Source organism: Pseudonaja textilis, chromosome 16 (assembly GCF_049901715.1).
Source record: "Pseudonaja textilis isolate UNSWEBS1 chromosome 16, rPseTex1.2, whole genome shotgun sequence".
Lineage (NCBI taxonomy): Eukaryota > Metazoa > Chordata > Lepidosauria > Squamata > Elapidae > Pseudonaja > Pseudonaja textilis.
In genome coordinates this window covers 7,911,025-7,929,977 of record NC_142005.1, presented here as the reverse complement: position 1 = coordinate 7,929,977, position 18,953 = coordinate 7,911,025, and the positions used below count along the sequence as shown (strand labels likewise).

Below are 18,953 nucleotides of genomic sequence, written 5' to 3'. Positions count from 1 at the left end.
GGGTTAGTCATGTACAGGTAGTCCTCGACTTACAACGGTTCATTTAGCGACCGTTCGAAGGGACGACGGCCCTGGGGGTGGAAAAGGGGGCCGTTTTTCAGAGTTAATCCGACCTTGGTTAGCATCCTCACAAGATCAGGGGTCTCCAAACTTTGGGCAACTTTTTAGACTTGGGGACTTTCAACTCCCAGAATTCCCCAGCCAGCCATGGGGAATATGTAAAGAATCCATTTCTTGTTTTTCTTTGCAGCGGTTAGAAAACTAGTCAATATTCTTCAGATTTCCAAAATGAGAGAGCTCTTTTTAAAGCAGTACATCTCAAAATCGCCCGTTCCTTTTTCTCCCGGTTTTTAGCAAAATGTTCCCAAAGAGTTTCCAAACTTTTATTTAAAAAATAATTTTTTTGTTCTTTTGGCAAATCGGCCCAGCCTGCCCAACCTCAATGTTTGCCATTTCTACCCCTCTTTTTTCACAATCCCCTCATCCACGATTGTTTTATTTCTGCATTTTTCTTCCGCCTTGATGCGTTCTTTTTTTTTAAATAAAAATAAAAATTATTCTTTAAAATCAACAATACAAAACTCTCATTTCTATTAACAGTACCTGGGTTCTAACGCAAAGGAGACAGAGGCTTAAAATTGGGATCAATAAATAAAATAATAGACTCGCCGCGCTTCCCACGTGGAAAACTGTCCGCAAATGAAAGCTGAACGCCTTTAGATCTAATCTGAAAAGAGGTCGTTCAATTTGGAGGGAAAAATATATATTTTGGGAGCAAAAGAAGGGAAGGAATTTTGCAATTGCTTTGGCTTTTACTTCAAAATGCAAAGAGAAGAGAAACTTGGGCTGGTTTCTAGGAAGGAGCGGTACAAATAGAAGTAAATTTTCTTTTTTTATTTAATCGCCTCACTCTCCTTTTTTTCCCCCCTCTTTCTAAGGATCCGGGCATAATTCAACACTGGCCGAATACAGATAATCCATTTGATCATTCGGGGTGGGGGGGACGAGTCGATTGCTCGTGTGATTGAAATTGAGATGATTGGCAACCGACTCATACTTACGACGGGCTGCATTTTGACGAGCCAAGTCAAAGGGCAAAACCAGATTCACTTAACAACTTCTGTGAACGGGAGGGATTCTCTTTAACCACCCGTGGCAAGAAAAGGTCGTAGAATGGGACTGGGCCAATGTCTCGCTGTGCAACAGACGCCTTGAGACTCCGTTGTGGTCGGAAGTCGAGGATTACCTGTACAAGGGCTACAGAGCCACCTCAGCCCTATGGAGGGGGTCTTCATCCAAAGCCCCTTTTTCCTACCAAGACATTTCCAACGTTCGTGGGTCCAAGCAGCCTTCCAAAAGTCCGGCCGTACCCCGCTCCCGTCCCAAATATTTCAATGTATTGGCTGCATATCCTCAGGGAAAAAGCCCTTTCACATGAGACGGCATGGCCCCAGGCGTGGGAAAGACTGCGCTGGGCTCTGGAGGCTCGTTTGCCAGGAGTCAAAATCGATCCCGCCGAAGCTGGGGAGGTTGGGAGGGACTACTGGCAAGGGCGCGGCGTTGGGTTGCACGATGCTCAGGAAGTCTCGGGGCAGAAGCTGAGGTTTTGCCCCTGCGGCTCCCAGCTGCTTTTCGTCAGCCGGGTTCTGAAAGAAGAAGGAAGAGAAAGGTCAGAAATGTCAGCCGGAAGAGAGCGGGGAATTTGCATTGGGAAAAGCCGGTCCAGAAGGCAAAATAAAATAAATAAAAAATAAAGTCTCACCTTTGGGAGGTTGTATTTCTCCCGCAAATGAGCTCTCAGGGAAGCACGCTGGGTTTTCTGTCGGGCGAAGGCTGCGTCTCGTTCGGCCCTGGCAAAGGAGGAGGAAGAGAACGGGGTTTCAGGAAGAAGACGGCAAGAGTTGGAAGGGACCTTGTAGGTCATCTAGTCCAACCCCCTCCCCCCAGCCAAGCGGGAGACCCTGCACCATTTCTGACAAATGGCAGTCCAGTCTCTTCTTGAAGGTCTCAAGTGATGGTGCTCCCACAACTTCCGAGGGCAACTTCTGTTCCATGGGTTGATTGTTCTCCCTGTCAGAAAGTTTCTCCTTATTTCCAGGTTGAATCTCTCCTTGGTCAGTTTCCATCCATTCTTCCTTGTCTGGCCTTTGGGGGCTTTAGAAAACAGCTTGACCCCTTCCTCCTCTCTGGGGCAGCCCCTCAAATATTGGAAGATGCTCTCCTGTCTCCCCTAGTCCTTTTGTCCATTAAAATCAGATTAAAGTCAGATTAAGAGTTGGAAGGGATCTTGTAGGTCATCTAGTCCAACCCCCTGCCCTCAAATATTGGAAAATGCTCTCCTGTCTCCCCTGGTCCTTCTCTTCCCTAGACTAGCCAGGCCCAGTTCCTGCAACCGTCCGTCGTATGTTTGAGCCTCCAGTCCCCTCATCATCCTGGTTGCTCTTCTCTGCATAGTTTCTAGTACCTTTCCTATTTCCATCTATTTTATTATCTACCTATCTACCTACCTACCGTCCTTTCCATCTATCTATCCATCTCAACTACTTACAAAGCAATTTAGCTGTTCTGTTTCAAACAGTTTGCTTGGCTGACTCCTGTCTCTACCTAAAGGAGAACTGCACCACACTTACTTTTTTTGTAAGTTTTATTTGAGTTTTCACAAAAGGAAAAGAAATACAAATAAAATATCTTTTTTGAAAGCAGCGTAATCCCGGGTTACATCTCTTCGTACTGACACAAATTCAGGTTCATGCTCATTTTTATATTCCATTCCATATCTTATTACTATTCTACATTTTCTACATAGCTTCTTCCCTCTTTTAACTTTCTTCATTTTTATTTATTTCAGTTCAGTTCAAATCATTCTACTTATATTCTCTGTCTGTCCTGTTTCAACTGTCTACTATCTTTTAAATTTCTCCTGTAATCACTGACTGGAGTACGACACCTTTATATCTTTCCCCTAAAATTATAACACTTAATAGAATACATAACTTCCGTTCGGATTCTGCTTGGTACATTCTAAAACTACACACTGTATTCTTGAAAAAAAAAGAAAAGAAAAAAATTATAAATGCATAATATAATTAAAACAGCAATCCATTCCAATTCAATTCTATCATTAATATTAATATTCATTTCGATCTTAACATCTCACGCAATTACTTTTCAAATAAATATCATACTTCTATGGGAACAACGCACCACACTTACTTCTGTCTTGGGTGGCTCTGAAGCTTGACTGGCTCCCAGCTATGGCTTCTCTGGACCCCCATATCTTTGTCCTTGGCGGAATCCGCGGAGAAGCCGCACAGCAGTTGTTTGACTGTGTCCCCCAACCCTGATCTCATGGTTCAGGATAGGAGCCGAGTGGAGAAGAGGCTGTTTGGCAACCGGGACTGAAAAAGCAACGCAAAGCAGCTCCGTAAAAGACGCATCCGACACTTTCTCCCTCCGTCAGAACCGCGCAATGCCGACCGATACTCTCATTTCCCATAAAAAAAACGAGGGACTCACAAAGAGGTCAATCCTCCGGTAGTTCAGCTTCTCGTGCCGTAGAAGACGGATCTTCGCTCTCCCAGCGTGGCCGAAGGGTGATTAAAAAAAATACCTTGTCTGCTCAAGATTTTTAAGTGGAGATCAGGGGGAGACCAGGATTTCTTTGATCCACTTGTGTGACAGCTGGCGAGACTCGGGGGACAGATGGTACGGTGAGCGGAGCTGTTGGGAAGGTAGCTTGTGCCCTTGTCTGGAGGACAAACAGCTTGAGGGATTCAGTCTTTCTCAGATAAAACAGCAAGGTACTAGTCCTCAATGGATTTGGGCCCAAGAGAACCAGATCCCAAACTTTTTAGGGTTGAGAGCCAGTCTGCAACTTCTGGTGGTACCTTAAGGACAAATAGAAGCACTGGAGGTAGGAGGAAGGGAGGCCATTTGGGTTAAGGCGCGAAGGCTAGAAACCGGGAGACGGGGAGTTCTAGTCCTGCCTCAGATGACCTTTGGGCCAGCCACTTTCTCTCGGCTCTAAGGAGGAGGCAATGGCAGACCTCTTTCTGAAAAACCTGGTCGAGAAAACTGTAGGGATTTTTGCCCAGGCAGTCTCCGAAGATCTGACAAGATTGAAAAGAAAGGAGAGAGAGAGAAAGAGAGAGAAAAATACACAGAGAAAAAAAATTAGAAAATTAGATGGATAATAGAGATGGATAGATAGGAGATAGCTAGATAGCTAGATATGGATAACAGATAATACATGATAGATAGATAAGATAGATTAGATGGATAATAGATAATATGTGATAGATATATAGATTAGATGGATAATAATGAGAGATAGATCGATAGACAGATAGATAGACAGACAGATAGAGAGAAAGAGACAGAGAGACAGGTAGATAGATATATAAATATGGATATAGATATAGATTCCGATAGATAGATAGATAGATAGATAGATAGATAGATAGATAGATAGACAGACAGACAGAGAGACAAAGAGACAGATATAGATATAAATATGGATATAGATATAGACAGACAGTGATAGATAAGATAGATTAGATGGATAATAAATGTGATAAATATAGGTGATAGATTAGATGGATAATAGATAATGTGATATATAGATTAGATGGATAATAATGATAGATAGGTGATAGATAGATAGATAGATAGATAGATAGATAGATACATAGATACATAGATACATAGATAGATATAGATAAGATTGATTAGATGGATAATAAATGTGATAGATATAGGTGATAGATTAGATGGATAATAGATAATAGGAGATAGAAAGACAGGTAGGCATAGATGGTGATGGATAATATGTGATACATATAGGTAAATGATAGTAGATGGATAACAGATATGTGATAGATATAGATGGTGATAGATTAGATGGATAATAGATAATAGATAATATATGATAGATGGTGATAGATTAGATGGATAATAAATGTGATATAGATGGTAGATTAGATGGATAATAGATAATATGTGATATAGATAGATATAGATGGTGATAGATTAGATGGATAATAAATATGTGATAAACAGATACCCACAATTTCTTGACACATAATGCTAAACACATGTAATACAATAATGGCAACAGGAATAGTACCCGCAGCTGTGACCGAACTGAAAAGATTCCTCAACCAAAGATTGACCAAAGCCAGTGTGAACATTGCTTAATGCTTGTCAAGCAAAACTAGAACGGCAGTTGGAAAAGTCCTGGGCTTTGCCGCCTAAAGCCAACCCTTAACGACGGCCCTTTGCGGCACGATGACACACAATCCCACCGAGAGGGATGAAAGGTTTATAAGAAACAGGCTGAAGGCGCCAGCTGCAGTTGGCAGGATGTGGGTTTTAAGCTCCTTTACACCGAGCGTCGAAGGGGGAAGGGAGCTGGGTATATATACTGTAATCCTGACTTTTTTCCTTTTCTTTCTTGAACTGGATTTTAGCCTGAAATCGTCTCCGGCTTCGATGCTCTTCTCTGAAACAGCAATGAAAACAATACAGCAGAGAAGTTACAGGGGGGAAAAATAATAACAAATTAGCTGCTGCTGGTATATAGTTCTGGTGTGATGCCCCTGTTGGAATCTGACTCGGAGGGGGAGGCTGAGCGGCCGGGTGCAGGAGCTCCGTTGGCTGTGGAGGAAACTGGGGAAGGGCAAAGTCCAGCTGGGCAGAGCAGCGAAGATATAGAACAAGGGAGAGGGAATTTGGAGGAAGACCCAGGCCGACCCCCTCTTCATTCTAGGACACACGGGGAGAAGGGAGCAACGTGGGTTGCATGGCTTACGGGGGGAGGGAAGGGCCCTGATTCCCTTCATTAGCTGCAGCTGGGAACACAGTGTTTAGAAAAGGAAGCTGCGCACAGCAAGTTGTTGGGAGCAAATGGTGAATTTATCGGGATTTGTAGTGGCTTATTTGGGTTCCTGGCATCTTCCCAACTGTGTGTTTTGCTGGCCTTTCAAGTCTGCAATTCCTTCTCCTGCCCCGTCAAGTGAATTACAGCAGTTTGGTTTGTTTGGATTTTTAGTTACAATTTGTATGTACTTCGTTTTTGGACTGAATTTCCTCCACTGTTCCTAGGAAAGTTTTTCTTTTAACTGGACATTGGGGGCAAAGTTGGAGATAATAAAGGGAATCTTCTTTGACTGTGTTGCCTTTGTGCCACGCCCTGGGTCATCATACCTGGACTTACGACCAGAATTTCAGCTGCTAAGCGTTTGTTAACTGAGCCACTACTGATTTTATCACATTTTTGCTTTTATTGTTGTTGGTGTTAAGCAAATGTTTCTTTTTCTAATGCTGAGAAAAATCTTGCTGTCCAGGATTCGTGCTGTGATATATAAAATTTACCACGGGGGATTAACAATATTTTCTTAAGACAGGAAAAGACAGCCTGCACCTCCAGATCTAACGCAGGCGATCCTCGACTTACAACGGTTCACTTACGGACCGTTTGAAGTTACAAGGGCGCTGGGGGGGGGGAAAAAAAGAGACTTTTGTGACCATTTTTCACACAGCAAAGGCAATGGGGGAAAGCCAATTCATTTCAACGTGTTCTTCATTTTAACCATTTCAGCGATTCGTTTTAGCAAACGTGCCAAGGGAGGTCGTAAAACGGGACAAAACGGACTTCTCACTTAACAACATCAATTCTAGGCTCAATTTGCGATCATGAAGGTGAGGTCCACCCCGGATCAAAAAAGAAAATGGTATGTTAAAAAGAGAAAAACAGATAATTTTTTTTTTTCCTATCCGAAAAAGGTCGTCTGATAGGGGTTAAAAAGCGCTCGGCGCAGGATTTCAGCTCTTCCAAAGCTGCCTTTTGCAATTGACCTATGGAGATTTCTGTCAATGCTGGTGGTGTTCAGTCATGACGATGGTTTGGCGCACAGTCCGTTCAGACTGGATTTGGCGCTATTATTTGCAAGAGGGGGAAAAGGAAAGCGAAGAAACAAGAGGAACCACAAGCGTTCACACCCGCAGAGCGAAACTTCATTGGACATGGGCTTTTTTTATTTTTCCCCACCAAGACTGTACAAAATTCATACAAAATCCCAGCACTTAAAATTGGGAGGGGGAGGACGCGCGGTTTGTTCTCCTCAAAAAATAATTGTCCGACAACCGCAAAATCCACGCAGGGGTAGAGAACCGGGCCGAGGGGACAGGAGGAGGCCGGACGGTGGTATTATTTACAGAGGGAGGGAAATGGCACAAGATATCCTTTGTGTATCTTATATATAATTTATATATACACGTATATATATATATATATTTCAGAGAGAAAGATATTTACAGGCTATTTCACATATCCACAAGCTTTATAAGAGAACTAAAAGGGAAGGAACCTGGACTCAAAGGTTTTTTTTTTTCCTGTATTCTTCGGTCGGTCAGAAAAGCACCAAAAATGTGGAGTGTCAGCCACCACAGGGGCCAAATACGTTGTGTTTGTGTGTGGGGGTGGGGGTGGGGTTAAGTGGGTCACGGGTTCGAGAAACGAAGCCAAGAGGCCCGACGGGTCACCGGCTGATGTCCCGGTTCGAATCCCAAGCTTTGGGGGCGGGCTGTAGTTGGAGGACGCCGAAGAAGGGGTGCTTGAGAGCCTCGGAGAGCGTCAGCCGCTTGGTTGGTTCGTATTCCAGCATGCCCTCCAGCAGGTCGAAGAGCCGGTGGTGTTCTTCGGCTTCGGACGACAGGTATCTCTGGAAAGGGAAGCGGAGAGGGACGGCTAGGACAGGGGTCGGCAACCGTAAGCCAGACCCTCAAAGATCCTAACCGAAAGCCCTATCCATTGTGGAGCCGACCGGAAGTCCAGTTCCCCTACCATAGAGTCTCCTCCTAGCACGGCGTCCTTTCTCCTCCACCTCTCCTAACCGAAAGCCCTATCCATTGTGGGGCCGACCGGAAGTCCGGTTCCCCTACCACAGAGCCTCTTCCTAGCACCGCGTCCTTTTTCCTCCACCTGTCCTAACCGAAAGCCCTATCCATTGTGGGGCCGACCGGAAGTCCGGTTCCCCTACCACAGAGCCTCTTCCTAGCACCGCGTCCTTTTTCCTCCACCTGTCCTAACCGAAAGCCCTATCCATTGTGGAGCCGACCGGCAGCAGAGAGAGGAGAGAGCCACATGCGGCTCTAGAGCCACCGATTGCTGACTCTTGGGCCGGGGGGGGGGAGAGTGGGGTGAAGTGGGGCGCCCGTTAAGAATGATTAAGCCGGTGGCTGCTAAGTCCTCCGTGGTTGGAGGGAAAAAAAAAACCTGGGTCGGGCTAGAGGATCTCTAAGGTCCCTCCCGCTTCTGTGATTTTTATAGCTGGAGGAGGAGGCATGGACAATGGCAAATGACAGGTAATCTTCGACTTGCAGCTACTCGTTTAGTGACCGATGTTATAACGGCGCTGAAAAAGATGACTTAGGGCCATTTTGTTTTCCACACAGCGGTGTCGCTGTGGGTCACGAGATCAAAATCCGGACGCTTTGGTGACCGGCATGTTATTTCTATCACGTTACGATGCATTATGCTGGTTTCCTGAAGGAATCCAACTTGGTCGGGCCGGTGGGAGGCAGGAACAGGCCCCCGGCTTACCCGGAGCGGCTTGCAATTTTCACGCACGTAGCGCCCCGCCGAGGTATTCTCATCCCAGTCCAAATGTCCGTGGTAGAAATATTTCTGCTTCCTAAACCAGGAAAATAAAAATAAAAATGAAAAACATCACAAGGAACCATCAGTGGTAAAAAGGGCCACTGTGCGTTGCTCCTTGGTGGTGGTTGTTTTTTTTTTTAATCAAGTATACAAATATAGGTAAACTTTTCACTTATGATCACTTGTTAAGCGAGGAGGAGAGAGGAGGAGGAGGAGGAGGAGGAGGAGGAGGAGGAGGAGGATGGTGAGTTCCTTGGTGGTCTCTGAACTTGGTTGGTAACATTATCAGGGCTAGAAGGGCGTGGGGTTTGCAGAAAGGGAGAATGAAGGAGAGGGAGGAAGAGGAGGAGGAGGAGGAAGAAGATGAAAACGTCCTTGCAGACGTTTCATGACCCAACTAGGGGCCACCATCAGTGTTACAAGGGAGTGAGGCTTGAGGACGAGGTCACCTGGTTCTGTCATGAAATGTCTGCAAAAAAACCCACCAACCCCTCCACCAAGCTCAGAGACCGCCGAGGACCCCACAGTCCTCCTCCTCCTCCACTCCACAAAGCCTTCTCCCTTCCAGCACTGATGATGTGACCAAGCTGGGTCATGAAACGTCTGCAAGAAAACCACCCAGCTCAGAGGCCATCTGGGACCCCACAGGTTCAACCAGGCCTGAGCTACCAAGGTTCTCTTCTACCTGTCTCAGTTTCTGTCCCTAATCCAAAGCCGCTCGAGTTCCGTGCCTTTTCCACCTTCCCTGAGGACCACACCCCCACCTATCCCTGCCCCTACCTGGTTTTTCGGATCATCCTCGATGGGATGGGGCCTAGGATACGCTCCATCATCGCCAGGTGCTCGCGATTGTCGTGGGTCTGAGAGGGGAAGGGGGAGGGAAAAAAAGTTTGGAGTCGTTAAAAACGAAGACCTGGAACGGCCTGGTTTTCTTAGGCCTCCTACCTGCCACGCTCACCTGGAACAAGGTGAAGCCCATGTAATACTCGAAGATAATGCAGCCAACGCTCCAGACGTCGCAGGGTTGGGTCCAGCCGAGTTCTGTGGCAGCAAAGGGAGGGGGAGGGGGGAGGAAAAAAGGATCTGCATTTGTGGCATTCGGAGTCCAACCTGGACCTGGCAGCGGCACCGAGGTGTTAATACTGACCCAAAATGACTTCGGGTGCCCGGTAGTGCCGCGTGGAGACGATGGTGCTGTGATGCTCGTGATCGAAAGTGGCACTGCCGAAATCCACCACCCGAATGCCTGTGTTCTTGATGCTGCGCTCGTCCCGTTTCTGGGAGGGGACGGGGGGGAGGGACAGGTTGGAGTTAGCGGCGTGGACAAGGTCCTCCCCACCTTTGGGCCCAACCCCAAGGTAGCACTGAAGGGGAGGGAGGGAGGGAGGGAGGGCGCACCGGACGAAGGAGACGCTCCCGGTGACACAAGCTCACCTTTTCCAGGTTGTAGGTCATCTCGTAGTCCGAGTTGACGAAAAGGATGTTCTCCGGCTTGAGGTCTGTATGGGTGAGCTTGTTCTCGTGTAGAACTGGGAGGGAGAGAAAGGGTGAGAGGGAGGGAGGGAGGGAAGAAGGAAAGGAGGTGGAGGGAAAGAATGGAGGGGAAACAGAAAGATACAAAGATAGGACAGAAGAAAGGGGAGGGAGGGAGGGAGGGAGAGAGGAAGGAAGGAAGGAAGGAAGGAAGGAAGGAAGGAAGGAAGGAAGGAAGGAAGGAGAGGGGTTGATAGACACAGATGGAGATAGAGAAGGGAGGGAGGGAAGAAAGGAGAGGAAAAGAATGGAAGGAAATGGAGAGGAAAGATACGAAGATTGGTTGGATTGAAGGAAGGAAGGGAGCGAGAGAGGAAGGAAGGAAGGAAGGAAGAAGAGACGGAGGGAGTGATTGATAGACACAAAAACAGACAGATGGTGATAGGGGAAGGGAGGAAGGGAAGAAAGGCAGGAAAAGATTGATAGGGGCAGATGGATAATTTAGATTGATAGGTAGGTGGGTGGGTGGGTGGACAGATAGAGGGAGGGAAAAGAGGAAGAAAGACCCACATATTTGCATGCACCCTTCTACATTCAAAGTCACTGCCAGCTAAGGCGTCGTCAATCCTTATTCCAATTTTAAAAAAAGTTGGAATGACCCCACCCGCTCTTCTCTCAGCCTTTTTGCGCGCGTACACACACACACACACACACACACCCCTTTCCCACCCGGGACACTCACATCTGACCGCCTGGCACACTTGGTAGGCCATATGCCTGATCTGGTGGAGCGGGTAGGGCAGATAGTTGTTGTCCTTCAGGAAGTCGAAGGTGCTGAGCCCCAGGAGCTCAAAAGAAATGCACATGTGGCCGTGATAGTCGAACCAGTCGTACATCTGGACGCAGAGGCTGAAGGGGGAAACCGAGGCGAGGAGGAGGAGGAGGAGGAGGAGGAGGAGGAGGAGGAGGAGGAGGAGGAGGAGGAGGAGGAGGAGGAGGAACGGTGGGGAAAGAGGAAAATGGGCTTTTTAAGAAGCAACCGGCACCGGGAAAAGGCAGGTCAGGTTGGACTGAAACATGGAACACGGCTGAGGGGAAATATCGTCAATGAAGGGTTTGATGCTGCTTCCTGGCCCCGACAGATCCATTTGGGGGCTATTCTGCTGTTTTTCCAAACTGCCTTTCTTTAAAAAAAAAAGAAGCAGCAATGACCACAGCCAATAAAAACAGGGAAGGGGCGAAAGCGATCCGTCCGTAAGGACTCTGAACATGGCAACAGGGGTTGCAGAGGATCTATGGACGTCACAAACGGCACCGTCTCCAGCAGAGGCCCCTGGGTGCCAAGCTGAGTTTCTGCCACAGGAAACCAACCATCCGTTGCAAGTTGGCACCAAAGGCCAGGCATTCCTCCCCCGGACCCGATCCCGGGGCCCCAAAATGTACCAAAAATACAGAGCCTCTTTCTCACCCAGGAGGGGGGTGGGGGCCTAAATCCAACTTACTTTTGGTTGCTGGGATCTTTCTCGTTAATTTTCTCCAGCACGTTGATCTCCAAACGAGCGGCTTCTTTGTATTTCTCGACATTCTTGATGATTTTGAGAGCCACCCGGGTGTTGCCCCTGAAAAACGAAGAGGGGGGGTGGGGGTGGGGGAGAAACCGTGGAGGAGGAGGTGGGGAATGGGATTGAGGTCCCGGGAAAGCAAACCAGGGCGGTCAGACGGACCCAACCCTGCTTGTAAAATGCACTTCTCTGCTCTGCTCTGGTGTAATAAAAGCCAAAAAAAAAAAAAAAGCACATTGATGCTCAACCGTAGTTTGCTTGTCTTCAGGTGCTAGCTGGCTGGGGAATTCTGGGAGTTGAAGTCCAGGCCTCTTAAAGTTGCTCAGGTTTGAGAAACACTGGATCGATCTATCTATCTATCTATCTATCTATCTATCTATCTATCTATCTATCTATCTCTATCTATTATCTATCTCTATCTATTATCTATCTATCTATCTATCTATCTATCTATCTATCTATCTATCTATCTATCTATCTATCTATCTATCTATCTCTATCTATTATCTATCTATCTATCTATTATCTATCTATCTATCTATCTACCTCTATCTATTATCTATCTATCTATCTATCTATCTATCTATCTATCTCTGTCTGTCTGTCTGTCTGTCATCTATCTATCATCTAATTCTATCTATCTATCTATATCTATTATCTATATCTATCTACCTACCTACCTACCTACCTACCTACCTATCATGTCATCTTCCTCCCTCCCATCTTCTATCTACCGGTATCTACCTATCTACCTATCCATCCATCCATCCATCCAATCATCATCCATCCCCAATCTGACTTTTGTCTGTTATCTCTTATTTATATCTACTTCTTTATCATCTATTTCTGTATCTATTATCTATCAATCACCTATCACCTATCTCTACCTATCATATAAAATCTGTATCTACTTATCCATCTAACCTACCTAACCTATCATCTATCATTATCTATCTATCTATCTATCTATCTATCTATCTATTCATTCCATCCAATCAATATTTATCTATCCTTATCTTCCCTCTTCCTCTTCCTCTTCCTCTCCCTCTCCATCCATCCATCCATCATCCATCCATCCTAGAAACACTTTCTAGGCGGACCATGGATCGATGGGGGCCACCCAGCCTACGAGGAAAATCTGCACCCAGTTGGACTTCCATCCCAGATGGAGGGAAGCACCCTTTCCCCAGAGTCCATTTCCCATCAGCCCCAGCCGGTTGTCGCCTCACCTGCGGTGATCGATGCACTGCACCACGCGGCCAAAGGTGCCTTCCCCGAGGGTGGTAATGATCTCGTCTGCAGAGGAAAAGGAGACAGGAGGTACGGGGGGGCAGGGGAGGGGAGAAAGAGGAGAGGGTGAGACGCGGGGGAGGGCCAGCACCTGGCAGCCAAACAACAAAACATCACCACCAAAATAAATAAAAAAATAAAAAAAGGAGGCTATCTCACCCCCTTTCAAGGGACCGGTGCCTCCTCCCCTAAACACTTCCATATATCAATACAGAAAGAGATAAAAATGGGGGAGAGGGAAGGAGGGAAGGAGGCAAAAAGGAAGGGAGGAAGGATGCTTAAAAGGAAAAGAAAAAAAGAAGGAAGGGGGGAGGAAAAAAAAGACTGCGGTAAAAACACACACAAAAAAAAGGGCACTGCAAAGAGGGAGGACAAAAAAAAAAAAAGGACGAGGAAAAGGGAGAAAGCTAAGAACAATCCGGTCACTGCGGCGGGAGCTTAACTAGAGACGGAATTTTTACGATTTGCGCAGTTACATCTCTCTTGGAGACAGTCGCCGACGCGGTAGATGAGGTGGCCCTCCACATCGTCCTCCACGTTCTTGGCTCTCCTCCTGCTGCTGGGACGACTCTGCTGCCGGGGAGGCCCCCCCAAAAAACGCAGCGGTGGCGGCGGTGGTGGTGGTGGTGGCGGGGCAGGCAGGCGGAGAGGGAGAGGGTTCAATTCATTCATTCATTGCGTTCACCCCAGGCGGCGGCGAAGGGGGGAAGCCAGCCAAGCGACGCCCGTGGACACGGTTGGGCCCGAGGCGGATATTGGAGGTGGTGGCGGGACGAATTCCGGGCCAAGTTCGTAACGGCACAGAGGCGTAGAGGTATAAACACACAACACACGTGAACAATAAGAGGGGTGGCAAGAGGGGGAAAGCAACGCTCAACACACACACACACACACACACATGCACACACACGCTGGCTCGGGGGATGTGTGTGTCTTCGCAGGTGGTCCTTGACTTACGACCGCAAGGGAGGGGGGCCCTCCCCTCCCCAAATTGTGTTTCCTCCCGTTTTACGACCTTCCTTCCCGCCCTTGTTAACCTGCAGTCGTTAAGTGAATCTGGCTTTCTGCCAATGGATTTGTTGGCCCGGTAGGAAGGTCGTTAAAAAAAGGGGATGACGTGACCCCGGGGAGGCTGCGCCTGTCGTTAAGTGCGAGCCGGTGGCCGAGCGTCCGATATAAACCGTGTGGCTGGAGGGGGGAAGGTGGCAGAACGCTTCGACGGGCGTTTAAGTGTGGGAAAGCGGTCTCGAGTCCCCCCCCTTTTTTTTCCGGGGCAGTTGTGACTTTTGAATGGTCGCTAAATAAACGGCTGTAAGTCGAGGACTGCCTGTATATTTAAAAAAAAAAAAACAGGAACCATCCATCGAAATTAGGGAAAGCATCTTCTGCAGACGGGGTGCCTGCCCCCCCGAGAAGAGGACCCCACCAAGGGCCACAATTCAAGTAAAGGTTGGTGATTGAATGACAGAGAAAGCCGTATTTTCTTCCCTCACCGCCCGCAATTTAAAGAGAATTCAGCAATTTATTCACACCAACCGGGCGACAAAACCTGGGTTTTCTGTACAGAAAATCAGGGAGCAGAGAGAATAATAATAATAATAATAATAATAGATAATAGTCATCATCCCGCCCTGTTGCTTCTAGGTGGGGGGACAGGCAAGCCGGCCCTGAAACATTCTGGCTCCCCGATATCAGAAAGCCGTCCCTGGGAAAGGAAGAGGAAGTGGGCTGGGCGTGTCGGTCGACCCTCACCATCCATGGGTGGGGTTGGGAGAGGTCCTGTCACGGCTTGGCGGTTTCCCCACTTCAAATGCCCAAAATGCTTTGCCTGCCAAAGGCCAGACCTGCTGTGGAGGTCATCCATTCTGACCCCTTGCCAAGGCAAAGGTGCCAACGAAGCAGGACGCAGGCGAAGCGCAAATGAAGGAGCGCCGGGGGCTTTCCTTGGGGCAAGAATGGGAAAAGGACCAACCCCCCCCCGCCCCCCGATCGTGTGCCATCCTCTTCTCGAGGCAGGGTCATCCTTTTCAAGGTTTCTAGTCCCCATGAAGGAGCGCTCTTCTCATCCTGGGCGGGGTCTGAATACTTGCTATGTGTACAGGCAAAAGACAGGCTCTAGCACATCCACACACACCAGGGTAGGTTGTGTGTGTGGGGGTGTGTGGAGGGGGGAGGGGAATTCAAAGATTTCGAAGAGGCCAAAGCGTCTTCGCCCTGTACCGGTGATTCTGCCCGCTGGGCCGAACGAGGTGTTTGAAACTTTCAGCTTGCCAGACTGTTTTGGAAGGCAGAGAAGTTGATGAAATGAATAGATGGGATCAACTATCATCCAATGCTCAGAAATGATCTCTCTAGCCATCCACCCTGCCCGATTTATACGGCTGTCGAACCGACGATAAAAGAACAATACAAGAAAACGTGACAGTCATCGGATCCAACCTGACTCACCCGAGACAGTGGAACGGGGCTAGCGCATAAATGTCATCCTAAATAAGTTTAATGAATTGGCCCAAAACACCAGGGGGAAAAGCACCAGGGTGGGTGTTTTTTTAAAAAAAATGCTTTTGAAAAGGTTAATGGGGTTGCGGAAGGGGGGCAGCTTTATTTACAAAGATAAAAATTCAAAAATTTATTTACAAAGAGCAGTTTAATAAATTAAATCAATTTAATTTAATGAATGAAAAATGTATTTATTTATTAAAAAAAATATTTACAAAGAGCAGGGGGCAACCGCTGAAAAGACTCCGATCGGAAGCGTTTTACTTTGAAATGCTTCACAATAAATAAATACAATATTCTGCGTTGTATGAAGGTTTTTAAAAAGCCTCTTCTCCTAGTATTGTGCAGCAGAAACTTTAGAGAAGGACATTCTTTAAAAACCACATTTTTACACACACACACACTCTTTCCCCAAACTTCCAGTACTGCCAGTCCCAGAAAGAAATGTCAATTGTCAAGCAACTCAAAAGAGGCGGGAATGTTCCCTGGGACAACCCAGAATGCCGTTCCTAGCGCCATTCCGGAGACCTGGAGAAGCCGCAGAGATTCTGGCACCGCCTGGATCAAAGGATCGGAAGAGGCAGGGATTTACTCACCGAGGAGGAACGGCTGAAGGAGCGGCTTCCGTGCCGTCTCCGTCGCCGTTTCCGCCGGTTGCTCTTGCAGTTCCGGTAACTGCCATCCCGGGAACGCTGGTACTCATCCGAAGGGTGGTATTCGGGCTCGTAGTAGGCATCGCCGCCCCGGTCGCTGTAGCCGTCTCGCCGGTAATCCTCCAGGTATCGCCGGTCGTAGGCACGTCGGTCGGACGAGCGATCGTCGTAACTGGGAGGAGGAGCGAAATTAAGGTGATCCAGAAAAACCATGGATGACTATGTTGTTCCTTGTTTAATGGCCCCATAATCCTTTTGCGGGGTGGAGTCTGGGCAACTGAATGGAGAGGGGTGTTTTGATTGGCTGGATGCCCTTCCTGTTGCCGATGCGGAGTTTTGTTCAGCAGATATATATTCTCATCATGCTTAGTGAGAGAAACATCTGCCTCTACCTAGGATTGAACTCACAGCCTCCTGATTGTGATGTGAGAGCTACACCTCTAGGCCAACTCACCACTCATCCAGAAAACAGACTGAACATCGGAAGTGATGAACAATTGGGCTTAACAATTAACAATGAGGCTCAAACGGTCGTAAAATGAGGCACGGCTCACTTAACAACCATCTTGCTCAGGAAGGGAGATTCTGGTCACAATCCTGGTTGAGGACTCCCCATAGAACAGTTCGTATAGTGTCCGCCTAAAGTTACAGCAGCACTGGAAAGTGACTTTACGGCTGTTTTTCACACTTACAACTATTACAGCACCCCCCTGGTGATCAAAATTTGGACGCTTAGCAACTGACTCATACTTACGACGGTTGCAGTGTCCCCAGGTCATGCGATCCTTTGGGCAAACTTTTGACCAAGCACAGTCTACGGGGAAGCCAGATTCACTTAAGGACCGCATGGCTAACTTTAACTGCAGTGATTCGCGTAATAAACTGCGGCAGAAAGGTTGTAAAATGAGGCAAACTCCGCTCAGCCACTCAGCCGCGGAAGTTCTGCTTCTCCTCCTCGCAGGGTCCATTTTGGGGACCCGCTCCACTCACCTCCGGGACCGGACGTGATAGCTGTCCTCTCTGTGACGCCACCGCTCACTGCTACTCGAGTGGGAACGGCTCCGTCGGCGCTTGTGCTTACGGCTGCGGTAACACTCGCGGTAGCTGCCCCGGCTGCTACGTTCCGAAGACAGAAACCTCCGAGAACGAGGCATCTGCAAGGCGAGGGGAAAAAAAAGAGTCAAAAGGTCCAGCTGGAGTGGCTGACCCTTAAAAGGGGGTAAGCGCCCCCCCCCTTTTTTTTTTCCTCCACCATTGCTAGCTTTGAGACGGTCGCTAAGCGGGATGGTTGTAAGTCGAGGACTACCTGTCATTTGGTATCGAAAGAAGCGGCCCGTCTCGCCCGCTGAGCCCAAATCTCGAACCAGCCTCCCCCACTCTCCAAATCCCGTGTCCTGCTCAGGTGTGATCTCCTTGTGGCCTCCTTTCCTTTCCCCCCAAAGGCCAAAGAAAAGCAAACTGCTCGCTCCAACAGAGATCTAATCTAGACAGATCCTTCCTTTTCCTCGGCTTTATTCCTTTTTCTTTATTCATATGTAGAATTTGTTCTTTTTTTTAAAAAAAAAAGCCTTCGTTTTTAACGCCATGGGCCAGGGACGGCCTACCTGGCAGGGCTGTTGTGCACCAATCGCCCCCGGGAGGAATCTTATTCGGGTTTTTGAGGCTGGGTCGGGATGGAGGCCTCCCCGGCTCCTCCGACGGCCTCTTCCCGGGCCTGGTTCGGGGTCCCGGAGAGCCGCCGGCGCCGCGGCCCCGAGGCCTCCCCCACCCAGCCCCGCCGCCTCGCCTCACCCTCTTGGCCGTCAGCCCGGTGCGCTTGTCCCACAGGAAGTCCGTCTTGGCGGCGGCTGGTCCTTTTCCCGCCCGCCCGTCGTCGTCGCTTCGCCTCAGCGTCCCCGCCGCCGCCCGGGGTCGCTCTGAGGAAAAGGGGCTGAGGGGAAACGGGAGGGGAGAAGCCTACCGCGCATGCGCCGCCGCCACGCACGGAAGGCGTAGGCGCGTCACAAAGCCGCCGGAACGTCCCCTTGCGCATCGGAGATCGTCAACCCTCAGACAGGACGGTCCCGTGGGGATGCACTTCCACCGGCAGTTTCCGGGTGCGCTTCGCAAAAAACGTCTCCACGCCTCCAACTTTGGTTGTTGTTTTAATGTTTTATTTGTAATTATCCTTTAACAGCCATACATATTTTGTGGACAAGGTATGGACTGGCTCAATATACTTTTTGCACAATGCTAACAAAAACAAATACATATGGTCATAGTCTTCCAGCTTCTAATCTTAACATGAATACAATAGAATAGGAATAGAATACAATAGAGTTGGAATAGAATAAGAAATAGAATAGAATAGGAATATAGAATAAAGGAAGAATAGAATAGAAAATGAATAGAGTAGAATAGAAAATGAATAGAAGAAAAAGTAGAATAGACTGGAACAGACTAGAACAGAATATTGGAATAGAATAGAATAAGGAATAGAATAGGAATAGAATAAAGGAAGAATAGAATAGAATAAATAGAATGGAAAATGAATAGAATAAAAAATAATACAAGAAAGAATAGAATAGAACAGAACAGAATTTTACAATAGAATAGAGTAAGGAATAGAATAGGAATAGAATAAAGGAAGAATAGAATAGAATAAGAATAGAATAGAATAAGAATAGAATAAAGGAAGAATAGAATAGAAGAACAGAAAAGAATAAAAAAGAATGGAAGGATAGAATAGAACAGAATATTAGAATAGAATAGAATAAGAAATAGAATAAGCAATAGAATAGGAATAGAATAAAGAAAGAATAGAAAAATAGAAGAGAA

At 47.5% G+C, this 18,953-nt stretch overlaps 2 protein-coding genes across 7 annotated transcripts; both read right to left on the bottom strand.

Annotated features, from left to right (window-relative positions):
• Positions 1 to 1,312: 1,312 nt before the first annotated feature.
• Positions 1,313 to 3,398, bottom strand: LOC113453449 (complexin-4-like). Its single transcript, XM_026724946.2, has 3 exons — positions 3,214 to 3,398; positions 1,763 to 1,850; positions 1,313 to 1,646 (listed from the first exon to the last, which is right to left on the bottom strand). The coding sequence occupies exons 1-3, from the start codon at positions 3,348 to 3,350 to the stop codon at positions 1,431 to 1,433; spliced, it is 441 nt and encodes a 146-aa protein (XP_026580731.1). The 5' UTR covers positions 3,351 to 3,398; the 3' UTR covers positions 1,313 to 1,430.
• A 3,615-nt stretch (positions 3,399 to 7,013) lies between these two features.
• CLK2 (CDC like kinase 2) lies at positions 7,014 to 18,062 on the bottom strand. Of its 6 annotated transcripts, none has more exons than XM_026724509.2 (13): positions 17,928 to 18,062; positions 17,127 to 17,290; positions 16,080 to 16,308; positions 13,461 to 13,554; positions 12,924 to 12,990; positions 11,635 to 11,751; positions 10,875 to 11,041; positions 10,094 to 10,188; positions 9,807 to 9,936; positions 9,618 to 9,700; positions 9,440 to 9,519; positions 8,603 to 8,693; positions 7,014 to 7,721 (listed from the first exon to the last, which is right to left on the bottom strand). In XM_026724509.2, exons 2-13 carry the CDS (start codon positions 17,288 to 17,290, stop codon positions 7,539 to 7,541), a joined length of 1,500 nt encoding a protein of 499 aa, XP_026580294.1. In that variant the 5' UTR covers positions 17,928 to 18,062; the 3' UTR covers positions 7,014 to 7,538. The 6 variants fall into 6 exon arrangements, with proteins under 6 accessions (XP_026580294.1, XP_026580292.1, XP_087770218.1 ...); XM_026724507.2 differs by having other exon boundaries at positions 13,461 to 13,557; positions 17,928 to 18,057; XM_087914092.1 differs by lacking the exon at positions 13,461 to 13,554 and having other exon boundaries at positions 17,928 to 18,043.
• Positions 18,063 to 18,953: the final 891 nt, after the last annotated feature.

Bases quoted from the DNA above. Each gene is read 5' to 3' on its own strand.
- LOC113453449 (XM_026724946.2), bottom strand. From the start codon at position 3,350: ATGAGATCAGGGTTGGGGGACACAGTCAAACAACTGCTGTGCGGCTTC. The intron at 1,851-3,213 runs GTAAGTGTGGTG...CTCCTTTGCCAG, and splicing joins CAGAGCCACCCAAGACAGAA to GGCCGAACGAGACGCAGCCT. The intron at 1,647-1,762 runs GTGAGACTTTAT...TTCTTCTTTCAG, and splicing joins AGAAATACAACCTCCCAAAG to AACCCGGCTGACGAAAAGCA.
- CLK2 (XM_026724507.2), bottom strand. From the start codon at position 17,290: ATGCCTCGTTCTCGGAGGTTTCTGTCTTCGGAACGTAGCAGCCGGGGC. The intron at 16,309-17,126 runs GTGAGTGGAGCG...TCCTCCTCCCAG, and splicing joins TATCACGTCCGGTCCCGGAG to TTACGACGATCGCTCGTCCG. The intron at 8,694-9,439 runs GTAGGGGCAGGG...TTCCTGGTTTAG, and splicing joins AGGATGATCCGAAAAACCAG to GAAGCAGAAATATTTCTACC.